The 18,478-nt window shown below is 38.5% G+C and overlaps 5 protein-coding genes across 5 annotated transcripts; 2 read left to right on the top strand and 3 right to left on the bottom strand.

The window, feature by feature from the left end:
- Nucleotides 1-154: 154 nt before the first annotated feature.
- CBG22177 lies at nucleotides 155-3,395 on the top strand (the record flags this gene model as incomplete). Its single annotated transcript, XM_002638901.1, has 5 exons — nucleotides 155-383; nucleotides 789-1,886; nucleotides 1,938-2,135; nucleotides 2,998-3,141; nucleotides 3,196-3,395. The coding sequence occupies 5 exons, from the start codon at nucleotides 155-157 to the stop codon at nucleotides 3,393-3,395; spliced, it is 1,869 nt and encodes a 622-aa protein (XP_002638947.1).
- An 883-nt stretch (nucleotides 3,396-4,278) lies between these two features.
- Nucleotides 4,279-6,224, bottom strand: CBG22178 (the record flags this gene model as incomplete). Its single annotated transcript, XM_002638902.1, has 3 exons — nucleotides 4,279-4,487; nucleotides 4,539-4,967; nucleotides 6,017-6,224. The coding sequence occupies 3 exons, from the start codon at nucleotides 6,222-6,224 to the stop codon at nucleotides 4,279-4,281; spliced, it is 846 nt and encodes a 281-aa protein (XP_002638948.1).
- Nucleotides 6,225-7,658: 1,434 nt separating this feature from the next.
- Nucleotides 7,659-10,675, top strand: CBG22179 (the record flags this gene model as incomplete). The annotated part of the gene is made up of 7 exons (XM_045241979.1): nucleotides 7,659-7,695; nucleotides 7,925-7,997; nucleotides 9,637-9,851; nucleotides 9,896-10,089; nucleotides 10,159-10,222; nucleotides 10,331-10,523; nucleotides 10,573-10,675. 7 exons carry the CDS (start codon nucleotides 7,659-7,661, stop codon nucleotides 10,673-10,675), a joined length of 879 nt encoding a protein of 292 aa, XP_045097502.1.
- Nucleotides 10,676-13,705: 3,030 nt separating this feature from the next.
- Nucleotides 13,706-14,322, bottom strand: CBG22180 (the record flags this gene model as incomplete). The annotated part of the gene is made up of 2 exons (XM_002638904.1): nucleotides 13,706-13,816; nucleotides 14,191-14,322. The coding sequence occupies 2 exons, from the start codon at nucleotides 14,320-14,322 to the stop codon at nucleotides 13,706-13,708; spliced, it is 243 nt and encodes an 80-aa protein (XP_002638950.1).
- Nucleotides 14,323-16,809: 2,487 nt separating this feature from the next.
- On the bottom strand, nucleotides 16,810-17,879 carry CBG22181 (the record flags this gene model as incomplete). The annotated part of the gene is made up of 6 exons (XM_045241989.1): nucleotides 16,810-16,882; nucleotides 16,926-17,006; nucleotides 17,284-17,543; nucleotides 17,588-17,676; nucleotides 17,724-17,750; nucleotides 17,852-17,879. 6 exons carry the CDS (start codon nucleotides 17,877-17,879, stop codon nucleotides 16,810-16,812), a joined length of 558 nt encoding a protein of 185 aa, XP_045097503.1.
- Between the last annotated feature and the right edge of the window lie 599 nt (nucleotides 17,880-18,478).

Below are 18,478 nucleotides of genomic sequence, written 5' to 3' on the forward strand. Positions count from 1 at the left end.
AACTACAGTAACCCATATAGCTGGCGTGTCCCTATCGCTCTTCCTCCCGTTCCCATGCTCCACCCCCACATGCTAAAAGTTTTTGGCTAAAATTCGATTTACGACCCAGCTATAAAAGAGCCTTCCCCCAAAAAAAAATCATTCCATTCTCAAAATGTGGAAACGGTCTTCTATTCTTCTCCTTCTTCTAGTTGGAGCTTCTTGGGCGTTTGTTCCCGATGATCCAGAATTCACATTCTTCGAATCGGATGGTCCTGTGGAAGTTGCCAAGAGGTTCTTGGATCGTATCAAGAGAAGTGTGGATTCGAGAGATGTTGCTGTGATCAGTGGACTTTTCAATCCAGGATTTGAATTTAATGGATGCAAAGGAGATTATAATAAAGGTGAGTAGTCGGCTAGATTTTAAGGATTCTGGATAAAAAGAACCCAGCGTAAACTGAAAGCATTCTGAGATCAAAAAGAACCTGAAATTTCTCTTGAAGTTAAATTTTGTGGTCCTAGGGAACGGCCAGTACTTTGAATTTGGTACTTTTGGGATAGGTAGCGCTCATGACCCGAATAGTTTCTGGATGACGTATTTCCGAAAGTACGCACTGATTTCGCGACTTGAACAACATTGCTTTCCTAGGAACCATGCAACAGAATAACGCTTATAAATCTTTTCAAAATCAAGATACAGCTTTGATTCTTATACCAATTGATTCCTCATAAACTTTTACATCTAACAGTGTTAACTTCATACTGACACACCAACAAACAGCCTTGTATACAAGCGTCAAATCTTCCAGCAAAAGTGGTCGGAATCCTGAGCCATCTCTCAGCTGGTACTTCATTCTCCATGACCCTTCAATCCGCTGTCACCCTCGGAACCGATCAAATCAAGTACTCGGTATCTGTCTCTGGGTTCGGACCATCTCCAATCATCGCTGAATTCATTCTGAACATCCACGACCAACAACTTCATTCTGGAAGTATTCCAGCTTGTCAACACTTGATGGGATTCTTCCGAAAATTCATCGCAAGCATTCCAGAAGAACAAGTCAAGGCATTCCTGGATCGATTGAAAGCTGCTATCACATCCAGAGACTCCACAGCTCTTCTGAATCTCTTCCAACCTGATTTCAAGTTCATCGGATGCAAAGCAACCTATGATCGAGATCAATCTGTTGAGATGTTCATGCAAATCCCAGCGGAAGCTTATCTGGCATACACATTCAAATCAGTGCAAGACCTTGGAGATTCAATTAAGACAGTGGTAATTGCAGAGGGATTCAAAGCCACGATTCATGTCGAATTCGAGTTTGTCTTGAGTAAGAAGGATCAGAAAATCGAGAAGGCTAGTATGGTCTGCCCGAAAAGGCGTCGGCTTGTTACTGCTAAATATGGGATCAAAGGACAAATCGATAACTTTTTAGATGAATTGACAAAGGATATTGAGACAGGAAATGCCATTTTGATAGGCACACATTTCGATGAAGGATTTGAATATGAAGGAATGAGAGGAACCTATAATAAGCGTCAACTCGTCGGAATCCTGTCACGTCTTCCTCACAACCACCAATTCTCTTTCAAATTACATAAAATCGGATCCCTTCAAAAAGACAACAAAGTTGATATTGGTGTGACAGTCACCGGATTGGGACCCGCTCCATTCGAGACCTCATTTGTTTTGGACACCAGAATCTTCAGTCTGAAAAGTGGAAAATATCTGAAAAATGAGATAGGTTCTGTCCCTCGTAGAAAACCATTAGGCACAGCTGAGGAAATGGTTCATGACTTTTTGGATAGAGTTACGAAGGCTACGGCATTGAAGAATTATGCAGAGATTTCGGGACTTTTTGAAGATAGTTTTGTGTTTAAAGGATGCCGAGGAAAGTATACAAAAGGTAAATTTCTGTGAACGATGGAGTACGGTAGCCAAGTTAAAAGTTTTCCAGAACAAGTCATCAAAATACTTGGCAAACTCCCCGCAGGAACTAAATTCACAATTAATCTGATGGAAGTCAACGATCAGGAATCTACAGTCAAGTATACTGTACAAATCGTAGGAATGGGAGCAATGGACATGCAAGCGGAATTCGTTTTGAACAAAAAAACACAGAAACTGGTGTCCGGGGGAATTCCACTTTGTCAAGGTAAGGCGCCATATCTCGCTTAGCTCAAATTTTACGAAGAAGCATTCAATTGGTAAAATGAAGCTCTAGTTCTGTTTAGTATACTCTAAAATTTTCAACAAAATCCAAAAGTTTGAAACCCTCTTTCTTAGGTCCTGCCACTTGAGCCGCCATTGAGCCGTTTCTAGACCGCCCACTTCCAAATTGCAAAAAATAAAGCTAAAATATGACTGATTTGTCTGAAAATTTTAGAGTATACTAAACAAGACTAGATCTCCATTTTTGTAGTTGACAACTTTTTTGTAAAGTTTGACCTAGAGGAGATATGCTACGTGGAAGAGAGTATCCCCAAGAGCGCGCTTGTGCGACGCCTAAAGGTTCCACGAGCCGTATCTGTTCTTGAACAAATTTTACAAAAAAGTTGTTAACTAGTAAAATAATGCTCTAGTTTTGTTCAGTCTACTCTGAAATTTTCTGGAAAATCCAAAAAGTGAGAAACCGTCTTCTGAGGTCCCGCCAGTTGAATCGCCATTGAGTCTTGTCTAGGCCGTCCAATTTCTTTAAACTACAAAAAAGGCTAAAAGATGACTAATTTGTCTGAAAATTTGAGAATATCATAAACAAAACTGGAGCTTCATTTTTGTAGTTGAGAACTTTTTTGTACAATTTGATGAAACGTCGAATAGGTCTCCCTCAGAAAGCGCGCTTGGTGACGCTTACAGGTTCCACGTGCCGTATCCCTTCAGGACCAAATTTTACAAAAAAGTTGTCAACTAATTAAATGAAGCCCTAGTTTTATTTGGTGTACTTGCAAATTTTCAGAACTATCCAAAATTTTGGAACCGCTTTTGTAAGGAACCAAAAGTTGACATATTTTTTCCAGACAGCCAATTAGATTCCAACTCGATCGTTGAGCAATTTTTGGCAATAATGCAACCGGCTGTAGATGCAAGAGACGGCACAAAACTCGCCAGCCTTCTTAACGATGAATTCAAGTTTAACACTTGTAATGGATACGAAGATAAAGGTGAGATCTTGGAATTTTCACAGTTTAAGAATCCTAAAACCCCAAAATTTTCAGCCGCTGCTATCGCCAAAATAACGAGTGCTCCATCAATGTTCAAAATTTCGATCAACTTCGTCTCTTCGAGATTCCTGGCAAACGGACAAATCGAAACGGTTGTGGATATCATTTCGATTATGGGTAGAGAGCGTACCATGTTTCTTCTGGATTTGACCAAAAATGTTCTCGTGGCTGGACAACTTTATAAATGTCCTTGAATCTCTGCTTTTGACTCAATAAATTGATTTAAGAATATTTTAAATGTGTTGAAACTTTTCGTGGATTCCCGAAGACAGAAAAAATTGGATACCGTAATCCAATGTTACCCACTTGGCGGGATTAGGTTGGGTGTCGGTTGATCACCTAAATATCTTTTTTCAGCCTTCATTGATAAGCCAAAAAATTGTTCACAGACTTGAAAACTTATGAATATACTAAACAAAACTAGAGCTTCAATTTTATAGTCGACAACTTTTTTGTAAAATTCGAACTAAAAGAGTTATGCCATGTTGAAGAAGCCTCCCTAGCGCGCGCTTGGTGGCGCCGGTGTCTTGTAACACTTCCACGTGGAATATCTCGTCTAGCTGATGTTCTACAAAAAAGTTGTCCACTAGTAAAATGAAGCCCTAGTTTTATTTAGTCTACTTGCGAGTTTTCAGCAAAACTCAAAAGTCGCAAAATTATTTTCAGGTAATCTATAAATTTAAATGATTTGTACTTAAATTTTTAAAAATTTTTTTCCAGCTAATACTCATGGACCTAAAAATTGTCTACCATAATTGAAAATTGATTGGAAAACTTTGCTTCTTTGAATAGTTACGAAACCGGTTTAAAACAGTCCGACCAATTACAAAATTTCAGAATATACAAAACAAAACTAGAGCTTCATTTTTGTAGTTGACAACTTTCTTGTAAATTTTGATATAGAAGAGATATGCCACGTGGAAGAGAGTCTCCAAAAATATTGTTTCCGATTTTCGATGCCCTCAATGAATGGGTACAAAAGAAAGTCAAAAATTAGAGTATTCGGAAATTTTGAATTTGATTGAAACTGATAGATGATTCTCAAATATATTTATTCCATACAAAATTCCACAAAAATCAATAAGAGGCACACTTTGGCACATTTCCCGACTTCAAAACGTTTGTGTAGGGGCAATAAACAAATTGAGCATGAATCTTGTCCATTCCTGGTCCAGCAATAGACACGATGTACTCGATTTGCCCATGGATTGCCCATTTTGCAGACTCTAATGAGAACTCCATAGAGACGCCAGCTGGAAGAGCGTTTATCTTTTGGATGACGTCTTCTGTAATTTTAGGATCATTTCTAGATTTTCCGAATTCTCAGGTTTTCCCACCCTTGGTATAAGATCCCAGACATCCCTTGAACAAGAAGTTGTCGTCGAACAGTTTTCCGATTCTTCCAGAATCCTTGGAATCGATGACTTCCTTCAGCTCTCCCAGAAACTTCTGGACCACAGCTTTCGGATCCTCTGGAGCGCCCTCTTCTTGGGGCAAAGATTTTCCAACCAGGTACTCTTGTACATCCTCCGAGACAGCATCCGACTCGTAACCGAATGGCAGTGAACACCATGGAATTTGTCCGCCCCACCAGACATTGTAATGGGTGCAATACTCGAATTGAGCATCGGGATTTCCGTTGAAAAGTTGTTTTGGAACGACAAGCATGGTTTGGATATGGTCATTTGGAAGCCAAGTGGTCGAGATTACTTTCATGGACAGATCGATTTCACGAGGCATTGCAGCAATGATTTTGATGGCGTTGGCTGAAAAACAAGTTTTTGTGATTACGGTACCTATGGGATAGATCAGAGCTCCATTACTTTGAACTGTGAGCTAATTTATCTTGGTTCCTGTTGAAGATTTTGAAAGATGTCAACTGATAAATTGTTTATCATATTGTCAGAAATATGTTATTAGTTGACAAATGTTTAATATCTCTAATAGGAACCAAGATAATTGAGCTCAAAGTCCGCGCTGCCATTGAGCTACGCGGTCGGCGGCGGTGGTTGCACCATCACTATACATACACTAGGTAGAAGAGGTCAAGCAGGTTTAGAGATTCCCTCTGATTTTGATCTTGAAGTAGTTCAAATTCCTTTTTTGGTTCAAGGTCGTGACTCGAAATTCATACAGCTCTGAATACCGTACCTCTTATAGTTACTTTGACCGCGCTACCTTATACTTTATCTTTGAGCTCAATTATCTTGATTTTCGTGAGAGATATTAAAATTCTGTCAATTGATAAAATGTAGCAAATGTTATGAAAAACATTTTATCAGTTAACAAAATTTAATATCTCTAATAGAAGCCAAGATAATTGAGCTTTAAGTGCATGCTACTATTGAGCTACGCGGTCGGCGCCGGGGGTTGCGCCCGCCACTATACTTGTATTTTGAGGCTGATTATCTCAATTTCCGTAAAAGATATAAAAAATTTGTCAACTGATAAATTGTTTCTCATAATATTTTCTACATTTTATTATTTAACAAATTTTTGATATCTCTTGTACGAGCCGAGATAATAAAGCTCAAAGTCCGCGCTGCTATTGAGCTACGCGGTCGGCGCCGTTGGTTGCGCCACTACTATGCTTGCACTTTGGGCCCAATTATCTCAATTTTCGTGAGAGATATCAAAATCTGTTAACTGATAAAATGGAGCAGATGTTACGAAAAACATTTTATCAGTTGACCAGTTTTTGATATCTCTTATAGGAGCCGAGACAATTGAGCTCAAACTTGTCAGTGTTCAAATCAGCTCAAATCAGTGCCAAATCAAATCAGTGGTTCAAGAACTTCCGAATTTAATCACATACCTTTCTTATAATGTGCTTTGCACCCTCTGAACAAGAACGATCTATACAAGATTTTCTCAATCTGAACTGGATCCCTTGAAGCCAGCGCTGGATTCGATGTGTTATTCAAATAGTCCCAAATGATCTGCTGAGTGTCTCCTGGGGGATAACCAGAAACCCAAGAGGCTCCGATAAGGAGAAGAAGGAGAATAGAAGGTGTTGTCCACATTTGGAATGCTTTTTTAGAACAAATTCTGTCTTCTTTTATAGGCGAGATGGCTGTGGGAGAATTATAGCCCTTTTTCGCATGCGAGGGCGGAATATCAATAAGGTTGTACAACATTCTTCTTTGAGTTTTCAATACAGTATACTTTCTGTGCTGTCTTAAAAAGAATACATGGTGATGGCTGGACCGCACAAGGGGATAATTGAACGATTGGAAAAAAAAGTCAAAGGATCTGAAACTTTGAAAAACCTAAAATTAATGTTACTGGACGAAATTTGATGAGGATTGTGCTGATATTAACAAGCAAATCATATGAAAAAAACATATCTTCAAAGGTCCAGGACCATGGTTTCATTTTTTTTTCCGACGAACACCTGTCGAGGTCTGGACGAGGGCGTGGAGCCAAGGCGCGGAACTGATAGTGTAAACTTTACACTGTAAATGAAGGATGAAGACGGACAAGGTTCATGAAGAGGAGCAGTGTTAAGGTGTGATGGAGCCAGGAGGACAAGTGGCAGGAAGATGGAGAGAAGAAATGAAGGATAGAGGTCATGCAGTGATTGGAAGAGTTAGAGGAGATTGGAGAGACGGGGGAAGGACGGCTGTCCGAAGACTAGTGTAAATAGTGGAAACCACTGATCTCATCTAGTATTATATTCTCTAAACAGAGACAGTCTGTTTGTTGGTGCATCGACTACAAAAGGAAGAGGAAAGGATAACAGGTTAGTTTTCTTCGTTTCTATTCACAGCGGGAAACCGTCTATATAGGGACGGTTACATTCACATAGGCACACAGGAACAGAGCGGGCCAGTTTAATTTTATGTTTCTATTTTTTAACCTGCTAGCTGCTGCGCCTCCGGCGCGATTTGACCTAAACTATACTTTTTCGTCGCTCCACTTCTCATTTTTTCTTCAAGAGTCACGTAAAGCTGTTTTTGTTTTTCAAGATTTTGAAAAGTCCACAGACTGACAGGGGGACCAACAGACGCGCGTCGCAGCGTTTTATATATAAGTAAGATTCTTGAGTCCTTTAAACCACCTGAAATAAATTATCCACTCTAAAAATCTTGGTTTTGTTGTTGTTCAAAACAAGTGATCTTCAAACTAGAGACCCCCTGGGTTTTGTTTACTGGGGACACCAAACCCATTTATCTTTTTTTCTCTGCACCCTCTTGGCGCCTAACACTCTCTAACCTTTCTTATCTTCTCTAAGACGCTCTTCCAAGAGAGACGCCACCCTTCCGAAACACTCATTCTTATCTATTCGTTTCCCTTGGCACAATGCACGAGCCTCCAATTTCTCTATTGTTCTGAAAAAAAACGATTTTTATTTATTCTTGGAATTACTAGAAAATGTAAGAAAATAATTTTTCTCGATTATAATTAATTCGAAATTTTGCAGATTTTCTCAAAATCCAAGATAGAAAACTTACGATATGGAAGTATACAAGTGGATAGTAGGAAAAGCCACTGGTAAGTCAACGATTCTTCTGTAGACCTTTTTCTGAGTTATCCAAAATTTGAGCTCAATTACCTCAGTTTCTATGCCAGCTATCAAAAAATGGTCAACTGATAAAATGTCTATGATATTATGATAAACAATTTATCAGTTGAACCCTTTTTGGTATCTCTTGTAGGAGTCGAGAGAAATGAGCTCAAACATGATATTAGAGATTGTACGATAATTTTTATAACTTTTCAGGCACTATATGGTCACTAAGTCAAAGTGAAAAATGGTTGGTAGAGTTGGATAAAGACACAGGAGACACTGGTAAGTAAGGAATGTACAAAGCTGACAGAAGGAATAAGACCGCTGTCTAGATTCTTCTGTAGGCTATTTCTAGCAAAGCCCAAAAAAACCTAATTCGTATAATTTTCCAGGTACTACATGGTCACTATGTCAAAGGGAAAAATGGATTGGTGCCCGATATGCACATTGAAGTTATTAAATTGATTTATTATTATTATTTATTTTTTATTGTGAATAAACTTTTTTATGTGAAAACTAGCTATCGCTTCTCTCCACATTTGATATAAAATATAAAAAAAGGACCAAACAAGCTCAGACTATCCCTCTACGTCCCTTTCTCTTCATTAGGGTCCCAGCATTTTTGATTACGGTATTTCTGGGGTATTCCGTATTTTCGTTTCGTTCAGCGCTTGCGTAATGGACCATCTGCCAGCTTAGGGGAAGAGAGAGAGAGAGAGAGAGAGAGAGAGAGAGAGAAAGAGAGAGAGAGAGAGAGAGAGAGAGAGGGCAAAAAGAGGAGAGCAAGTCTGCGTCTTTTCGCTCTCTCCAGTGTCTTTTTTTGGTGGAGACTGGTCATTCTATGTATCTAGCCTTCAAGGCGCAATGTGAACGCCTCAAATATCCCCTTCTGATTTTTCTCGACATTCTAATCTATTTATTCATCAGGCATCTTTACTGAATGGGAGCCGCTTTCTATTACTCTGATTTTTCTGAAATTCTACTATTTTTATATTCTATAAATCAATTGCTATTGTCTGTGTATCGATTTTTAGTATATTGACCAGAATACTGGTAAATAGCGCATGGATCTAGATAAATGTGAGTCGGACGAATTTCAAGCTTTTACAAAACAGGTTTAAAATAGCCCGGTTGACCTGAAAATGTTAGAATAGGCTAAACAAAACTAGAGCTCTATTTTCGTAGTTGACAACTTTTTTAGTGAAGTTCGGTCCTGAGGAGATATGTCACGTGGAAGAGGCTCACCTTCCTAGGCGCACAAGCGGGGGTGGCGCCTCAAGGTACCCACACTTCCACATGGAATACTTTTCAGGACCTGAGAGAGAGAGAGAGAGAGATAGAGAGAGAGATAGAGAGAGAGAGAGAGAGAGAGAGAGAGAGAGAGAGATAGAAGGCTGTGGTGGATTTTAACCAGGATACTGCGAATATCGCATGGACATAGATAAAGGTAAACATCTGGAGGAGATTGTGTATTTTCGAAAAAAAAATAGGTCTAACACTGGTGCGTTTTCTTGGTCGTTTTGAAGTGGTGTCCTAACTTTTTCAAGTTGTGTTTTTCAGATTTTGAAAGTTTGGTTTCCATGTAAAAATGACCTAGATGGATATCTCATGGTGTGTTTTCTAGGTTATTTTATCGAGGCGGCCTTAAATATTTAACTTGCAAAAGTTAGGCCACCACTTCAAAGTGACCTGGAAAACACGCCAGGTGCATGTTAAGACATTTCTGGACCATTTTTAAATGGTGGCCTATAAAACTAAACTTGAACAAGTTAGGCCACCACTTCAAAACGACCTAGAGAAGATAACAAGCGAATATCAGACTAATTCTAGGCCATTTTAAGTTAGTGGCAACAACTAACTTGCAAAAGTTAGGCCATTAAGTTGGATTTTTCACTTTCATAACCCAAAAAATGTCATGTTTTCAGAGCAAAAGCAAGAACCCAAAGCGAGAATGAGCTCATTTTGAAGACTGATGGAGATAATAAAGAAGTGGAGGAGGAAGAGGACTTGAAGCTGACTTCAAGACATTCAAACCAACCGATCCCAATTCCGATGATGAACGATGATCAAGGCCCGAGTACCAGTCAATCTACATCCAGAAACGTCAAAAAAGTGTACAAGACCAAGAAGCGTGCTGAAGGTTTGTATTTTGTAGTGTGACTTGAAAATGAGCCTTTTTTAAAGATACACCTCCAGTGAAAAGGGGAAGGCCAAGAAAAGTCAAGAAAGAAGAAAGTCCAGAGAGACTGCGTAGTCCTTCATTCGACGCTCCTAGACCCAAAAGAAGTTGTCGTGCCAAATCAGAAGCTGTTGTTGCTCAAGAGGAAGATGAAATCGTTAGCGATGAAGAACCGTTGTCGAGTGATACCTCATATGAGGTAAGATATTTGAAATTAAATCAAAAAACTATTTTAGAATTTTGCGCTCTAATTCTTGTAAGTTTCCAGGTAATATATGGTCACTATGTCAAAGTGAAAAATGGATGGTTGCATAAGGACACAGGAGACACTGGTAAGTAAGGAATTTACAAAGCTGGCAGAAGGAATTAGACAGCGGTCTAGATTCTTCTGTAGGCTTTTTTAGCAAACCCAAAACAACCGAATTCTTACAACTTTTCAGGTAATATATGGTCACTACGTCAAAATGAAAATTGGATGGGTACCAGATATGCACATCGAAGTATTATAGAGCTTCCTGTCGAAATCCGGCAGAATGTCAAAGTTATGCTTCTGAGAATGATTGAGAACTACAAGGAACAAATGGTTCCGATTGGAAATAATTTTGATGCAGAATTAGCTCAAATGAGGGAGAAGTGAGTTGAATTTTTCATAGAAATTGGGTATGATTTTGCAATATTTCAGATGTTTACTTCATCGTGAACTATCCGATGTTTCTTCCTCCACACTGAGATGCTTGCCCGCCACCAAAATGAAATTGCTCAAATTAAGAAGAATCATCAAATAGGAGGAAAGATACTCACATGAGATTGCTCGAAGGTCGTTGGAACTCGTACAGGAAGCTCTATATTAAATTGAATTTTTTTAATTATGTAATTTTTGTTTCCAATAAATATATGTCTTATAAAACTAGCTGTTGCTTCATCTACATTTCATACAGGAACTACAAAAATTTTTTCAATAATCATGAAATCTAGCCTAACCTATTCTTCAGGTCCCTTCTTCAATCTCAACTCTGATTACGGTACTTCTGAGATAGGTAGGATATGGTAGTTTCAAATAATCGAACTAACCGGTCCATGGCAGCCTACCCAGGGCCTGAGAGAGAGAGAGAGAGAGAGAGAGAGAGAGAGAGAGAGAGATTTTTGATTTTTCCTGAATATCCTATCTATTTATTCACCAGACACCTTTACTGAATTGGAGCCGGTTCCTATTACTTTGATGGTTTCTATTACCTCACTTCCACGTGGCATATCTTCTCAGGGCCTAATTTCGTGGAAAAAATGTTAGCTACAGAAATGAAGCTCTGCATTTTTTATTATGCTCGCTCAATTTCAAAACAATAAAAAACTACTAATCACTCTTTGAAACCCCTGAAGTTGAGCGATTTTAGCGAGAGGAAAGAATGGTTAAACCGTTGGGAGATGAAAAGTGGAGAAAGCACAACGAAGTATGAAGAGCCATTTTCGGAATTCTTCGACACACCGATGGGACAGTTCTCTCTAAACTCGGAAGAACCGCTAGAGGGATTCGCCTCACTTGCAATCATGAACGTCCAAGTGCGATTGTGGAGGAAGATCGATGCCAGCACCCATCGCCGACTATTCCACCAAAAAGAGCAAGAATCGAAACATATATAAATATTTTTTTAAAATAAACATTTACACAGAAGAAAGACTTGTTTTTGAAATGTTTCAGGGAAAACACCGAGCCCATGTACGATGCACTTTGAGCTCAATTATCTCGGTTCCTATGCTAGATATGAAAAATTGGTCAACTGATAAATTTTTTATCATAATGTCAGCAATATTTTATCAATTGACAAATTTTTGATATTTTTTACAGAAACCGAGATAATTGTGCTCCAAGTGGGCACTTACCGTTTGCTCGGTTGGCGCCTCCGCCTGCGCCAATTATATACTCGCACCTTTCAATCTCCATTATCTCAGTTCCTAAAAGAGATATAAAAATTTAGTCAACTTTGAAATTGTTTATCACAATGTCAGCAATATTTTGACAGTTGCTCGTTTTTTGATATCTCTCAATGGAGCCGAGATAATTGAGCTCAATGTGCACCGTATAGGCTGATATCACGTCACGGAGGTTCATGCCCTTGGTAGACCGTTGTAATCTAGCTATTACAGTACCCTCAATGGCCGCAACCTTCTATTAGGTCAAATATCATCTGCCTGACCTATGGCTCTCTCTCTCTCCCACTGTCTGGCCTGTACACTTTACGTCTTCCAAAAAGTTGGTAAGCGTCTCTCAAGTGCTACGTACTCTCTCACCCTCCTGTCTAGACAATGTCACCAACCAATTTATTCAATCAATCTATCTTCTACAGGCGCAATGTACGTGCCATAGATTTTTAGGCACCTTTACTGAACAGGAGCCTTTTGCATTGATTTTTTCCTGAAAATATCCATTTTGTTCTATGTATTTGTATTAATATTTCTATTTTGAATTGCTTTGAGGCGAGCAGACAAAAATCTCCAGGAACCACAGGTGATTCGATTCAATTGAGGTAAGTGTTTAAACTGTTTCCTCACCCAAAACTCAAACTGACTGTGGCTGAGGAGGATGACCTGGTCGAGTACAAGGTAATATTGAGATTTTTGGCTATTTATCAGGAATGTTCGGAAGGGAATTTAGGATTTCGAAATTCCGGAATTTCGAAATTTTGGAAATTGGAATATTTCAAAGGTTTGAAAACCCAAATATTCCTGAAAAACAAAAATATTGAAAATCGAAAAATCCCCAAAAATTTGAAATTCCGAATTTTTAAAATTTTAAAGTTTCAAAAAGCAAGATTTCCAAAATTCCGAAATTTTCTAAAAATCAAAATTTTCTGAATATTCCGAAATCTAAAAAATCGGAACAATCCAAAAACTGTAATTTTGAAAATTGAAACATTCCGAAAACTCTGAAGTTCTAAAATTTTGAAAACCTGAATATTCCGAAATTTCGCAAATCGAGATTTTTCGAAATTCAAAATTTTCGAAATTCGGTTTTTTCGACAGGCTGAACAATACGAAAAAATGTTGTTCTGAACGTCTCTGCTATTTTTGCCGGGCTGAAAATGGCATATACCGTATTTCCTCTAATAGAAGCCCACTCTAATTGAAGCCCACTTCTAATAGAAGCCCACCTTGGCTGTGTATATATTTTTCTTCTCGGTTATTGCAAAAATGTTATTTTTTGTTGATTTTCTGGTAGTTTCCGTTCATTTTTGTCGTTTTAGAATATTCCTGCTCCGCTCAAAATCGACAAATCTCTAGTGGGGGCCGTTTTTCTAACAGAAGTTACCCGGACAAGGAGGTTGAAAAATAGAAGCCCATGGGCCTCTATTAGAGGAAATATGGTATCTTAGGTTTTTAAATATTTTTTCCAAAATTTTTGGTTTTTTTACCTAACATATTTGAAATGACTGATAACACATGTTTCTGGCATATCCAAACTCATTTTTCGGAAGCAATTATATATTTTCAGCGCTTGACGGTTTGTATGACGCTCTTCACCGACTACATGATAATATTGGCGTTTATCATACATGTCGACGCCTTCTTTACAACTTTTCTTGGCCTCTAGAAAATCAAAGAAACATTTTTCTCGTGATTCATCCATTCATCCATATTTTTGATTCATCCATATTTCTTCGAATAAACTGGTGATTTCATAATTATTAGGGCATGTGTCAATGATTATCATGGATAACAGTATAGAGTACAGATTGGTGTGTGTGTGTGTGTGAGAGAGAGAGAGAGAGAGAGAGAGAGAGACAGAGAAAGAGAGAAAGGGCCAAGAACAGTTATGATAATTATGCATTCTCTGCATCGGCTTGTTGATCGAAGTAGTCGAGAAGGTTGTATTCGAAAGTGCGGAAGTTTGAGATGATCTCGAGTGTGTCGTCGAGATAGCGGAGGTATCTCTGAAAATTTTGAAGTTCTTTGAGGATTTAGAGAGCAGGTGAGCAGCCTAGCAGCTTAGCAGACTAAGAAACAAAGGGCCTAGCAGCCTAACAGCGTTGCATCCTGAAAATTGAAATATTCCGAAACTAAAAAGTTGTCGACTACGAAAATGAAGCTTAAAACTAAAGCTTTAATTTTGTAGTTGACAACTTTTTTGTAAAATTAGGCTTTGAGAAGATATGGTAAGTAAAAGTGCGTGTATCTCGAGGCGCCGTCGCCACTAGTGAGGTTAGTGCGCGGCGTATCTCTGCAAAACCTAATTTTACTAAAATGTTGTCAACTACAAAAATGAAGCTCTAGTTTTGTTCAGTACACTCTTAAAAAATCAAATTACTAGGACTGTTTTAAACTTGGTTTCGTAGAATTTCAAAATTGTAATGGATAATATCAAAGCGAACGAAAAACTTGTTGTTTGAGTTTTGACTCCGGAAAGAGCGGTATGTCCCTGGTCGCTTCCACGAGCCATATCTCCTCAGGACCTAGTTTATCGTACATTTTAAGTTTTTAGCTAAGAATTTTGTTAGAGAAAAACTATATTTTCTTTTTTTCAGGAGAGATAAAACTCTGGATATGGAACTCCGATGTGCAAGACCGATGTGCAAGAAGGGCACTTTTCCGGATGCGTCTGAAAGCCACCAGCACCGATGAGGAAATTTTTTATGATTTTTCCTTTTTTTCCAAAATTCGAATAAATAGATTTTTCAAAAACTTTGTACTGTTTTCAAAATCTACAAAAAGTGTGCAATCGTTTGGTTAAGGGCGATTTACTAGTCCATCATCTCACACCTAGATTTCCACAAACCCAGATTACTGTACTTTCCCAAAGTACAATAGTATTTGAAGGATCAGTCAAGTCATCGTTCTCTCCTAATTTAAATACCTGTGACACATGGGGGCACAGATTTAGAGTAATTAGGAGATATAAAAACACCTGATGACGTGGCATTTGCTGAGAAGGGCTAATCTGGTTCTTTATCTTACTAGGGATTACATGCTAGGAACCCCCGTTCTACTCTCGCCTTACAGCATAAACCCCGCCCATCTGGCCACGCCCCCGTCTCGCTCCTAACCTACCTCTGTACAATTCAGAAATTTTATCCCCTCCCTTGAAGGCACCTTCCGAATGGAGCCTCACCCGCTGCTGAGCACAGTATAAAGTTGCTCATTGATTTTTCTGAATATTCCTTCTCTATTTTTTTATATTTTCTGGGTATTTGCTGATTTAAGAGGTAAGCAGTTTTGAAATTTAGAAGTTTAACGTTTAGAAGCTCAATTGTCTTAACCAGTTTTTTAAATCTCAAGACAACTAGCTCATACTTTGAGCTAATTTATCTAGGTTCCTGTAAGAGATATAGAAAATCTGTCAACAGATAAAATATTGCTGACAGTATGATAAAGAATTCATTAGTTGGCCAATTTTTCATATCTAATATAGGAACCGAGATAATGGAGATCAAAGTGTGCAAGTGCAAGAGCGCAGTTACGCCCACCGCGTGTAAAGGCTAGCAACTGGTGGTGTGGAAACGCAGATGGTTCAGTGGTAAATGTATTTTATTGAGAATAGTTGAAAAAAGGATAGAAGAAATACAAGATAAACTGGGTTCGAATAAGCAACAAGGGGAGGAAGAAGGGAAAAAAAAAACAAGGAAAGTTTTAAAACAAAGGGGAAAATGTTTGTTTTCAGAGCTCAGACATAATCGTTCTATTGGAGGGCGGAAAGGAGGGAGATCACTGTATTCGAGTATTATTATGCCCAGTACGAGCTCACACGGAGGTATCCCCACGACAATCTGATATACTTCAACACGCCCATTGACGACTTCGATTTTACTACGGAGCAAAGCTTGTTTCCGATTGAGATGGTCCAGATCGCAATGAATTGAGTCGTCAGTCGTCGGGATGCTAACTGCTAAATTTTCACATTAACCAGAGTAAAATGTAATCTTTATTGTTGATAACTGATTTATCTAAATTTGGGGGGTTCCCATTTTTATGTACCAATTTGGGGGTGTAATGCATTTCAATTTAATTTAAGCGGTTCAATTCAATAAATGGGTTGGAGAGGAGACTTGTTTCGTATAGATTGAATGGAAGAGGGAAAGAAAAAAAAAGAAATTACGATTATTCGTCGATTTTTAGAGTTTAGTATTTATTCTTCTTGCTGTTTGTCGACGAGTGGAATTTTTAATCCTAAGACGCTCAAGTTGTTTGTTTCAACTTTGTTGCATATGGATGCTTGGTGGTACTCACGGCTGGAATACCGCGTGATCGGTAGGCTTGCAATTGATCTCAATTATCTCGGTTCCTATAAAAGATATCAAAAATTTGTCAACCAATAAAATGTTGTTGATAATATGATAAAAATTTTAACAGTTAACTAATTTTTGATATCTCTTATAGGAATCTAGATAATCAAACACGAAGCGGGTGCAAACTTTCACCCAATTTATCTCGGTTCCTGTAAAAGGTACCAAAAAGTAGTCAACTGATAAAATGTTTACCATAATATCAGTAATATTTTATTAGTTTACAGCTTTTTGATATCTATCACAGGAATCGAGATAGATTGCTTCAAAGTCAGAGGTAAAAAAATAGTTGTCTCTTCAATCAAGCAATTTTTTGTTTTAGTCAATGCTCCATTCCCGTCTGGAAACTTGAAAAAATTATGGATTTTTACTGGAACATCACAATGAAGCAGTTCCAGAACAAGTCTATGGAAACTGGAAAGAGATTTTGAAGGAATTCAACAAATGGATCCCAACCTTGTGCACATGTTATTGGATTCAATGGAAAAGAGAAAATTTAGCCGGATTCCAAAATCTCTTTTTTTGAGAAATCCTTGATTACCCTCATGGATTCAAATAATTTTTTATTGAAAATAAAAAGCTTTTACATATAAAAGCTTAAACAGTTTATAAACTAAATATCACAGTTCGAAAAATTATATCCGCTTCTAATAATATCCCAAAATCGACTTGACAGTCTCCCGGATAACCTCAGCGATCGCTTCCTTGGTGCATTCTCCTCTGAAACGTTTTCTGAAAGTCTTTCTCAATAGAGCGCGCTTACTCAAACGGTGGGACATGAATGAAGAGTGACTTTGAGCAGTCTTCGTGGAGAGATAGGAAGTAGGAGTAGCCGCAGAGGTATCTGGATGAGACATTACTATTTTTAAAAAACAACAAAAAAAGAGATTAGCGGTGCCCGGAGTCGAACTCGCGAGTGATGGAACGGTGGACAAAAGTGTAAGCCACTCCACCGCGTCACATAATGAGACAACACCTCTATAAGTCGTTCACATCATGGCGGCGGTGGCTGCCGCGCGGCCACCAAGGCGTGGTGTCCCCGGTTAGAGATTTGCCCACCAATCTCACATTGAGGGTTCGACTCCGCATCCCTCCAAAACCTTTTTGCTTTTTTCGCTTACCTTCCTGGATCCTCAGACTTCTCGACTTTCAGCCCTCCATACTGTTTTTCACCATCCAGGCCACATCTTTGAGTTACATCACGAACCAACTCGTCACAATTGATACAAGACTTCAAGCATTGCTCATCAGAAGCGCAAGTAGTACGATTGCCTTCTGGAGTACATCCATTGACGTCGTTGCTACAGTAACCATCTGCAAATGCTTGTTGTTCGAACTTGATAGTTTTGGAGACGTTGTGAGCGCCAAGGTGGATGACTAGCTGAATAAAAAAAATTATTTTTGGGTTTTTTTTTGAAATCTTACATCTGGATTGTGCTCCTTCCAAAGATCTGGGACCCGCTTGCTCACATCTTCGTAAGCTACCGTAATCTTGTGAAGCTCCAAGTCAATTTCTGAAAAGCTGCAAATTGCAAAAGTGGGCGTGCCCTAAAAAACTCACTGTCAATCCCTTTAGCTTTCAATTCATCTATAACAACAGAAGATGGATTTTCGTCTTCGAATCCACGGAATGGACCAAAACCTAAAAAATAAAGAAAAATTAAATTTTTTTAGAATTTTCAGACTTACCCGTTACAATTACCTTCTCGTTTGGCATCGGAGTGAACTGAAAATCGATAAAAATGATTTTAAAAATGGATTTTTTGAGGAAAAATCAGTTAAAACACTATATTTAACCCCTTTGCCTTATATTTATTCCATTTATTTATTGGCTGTCCAATGGAGCGCGTTTGCATCGCCCTTTTTAACTAGAAAAATCGAAAAAATTTAACAGACAAGACGATGAAAAGAAGAAGAAATAGATCACTATACTCCTTGGTCACTTGTTCTACATTTAAAAAAAAAGAAGATAGAGAACCCGGAACTAAATTTTTCAAAGTCAAACATGTAGAAGACATGGAAATCTTTGCACTTTTCAGCGGAAAATCTCAAAAAAAACTATGTATTGGGCATATACTCATCAAAACTAACAACAAAAAAAAATGAATATAAGTTCTGCGTTCGGGGGGAATCGAACCCCCGTCGAATGCTTGGACTGCCACTCATCTGAAGCATAAAGCCGAGGAGCACACAACTGCGGGGGGTGTGCTCACGGCGCATCAGCCAAGAGTCTTTGGTGTCTATGGTAACGAGGAGGGGCTCACCGCTAGAGCAGCACTCACGGAAAACTAGAGAGAAAAAGAGCGAACATTTGGA

Source organism: Caenorhabditis briggsae (assembly GCF_000004555.2).
Source record: "Caenorhabditis briggsae complete genome, chrI, whole genome shotgun sequence".
Lineage (NCBI taxonomy): Eukaryota > Metazoa > Nematoda > Chromadorea > Rhabditida > Rhabditidae > Caenorhabditis > Caenorhabditis briggsae.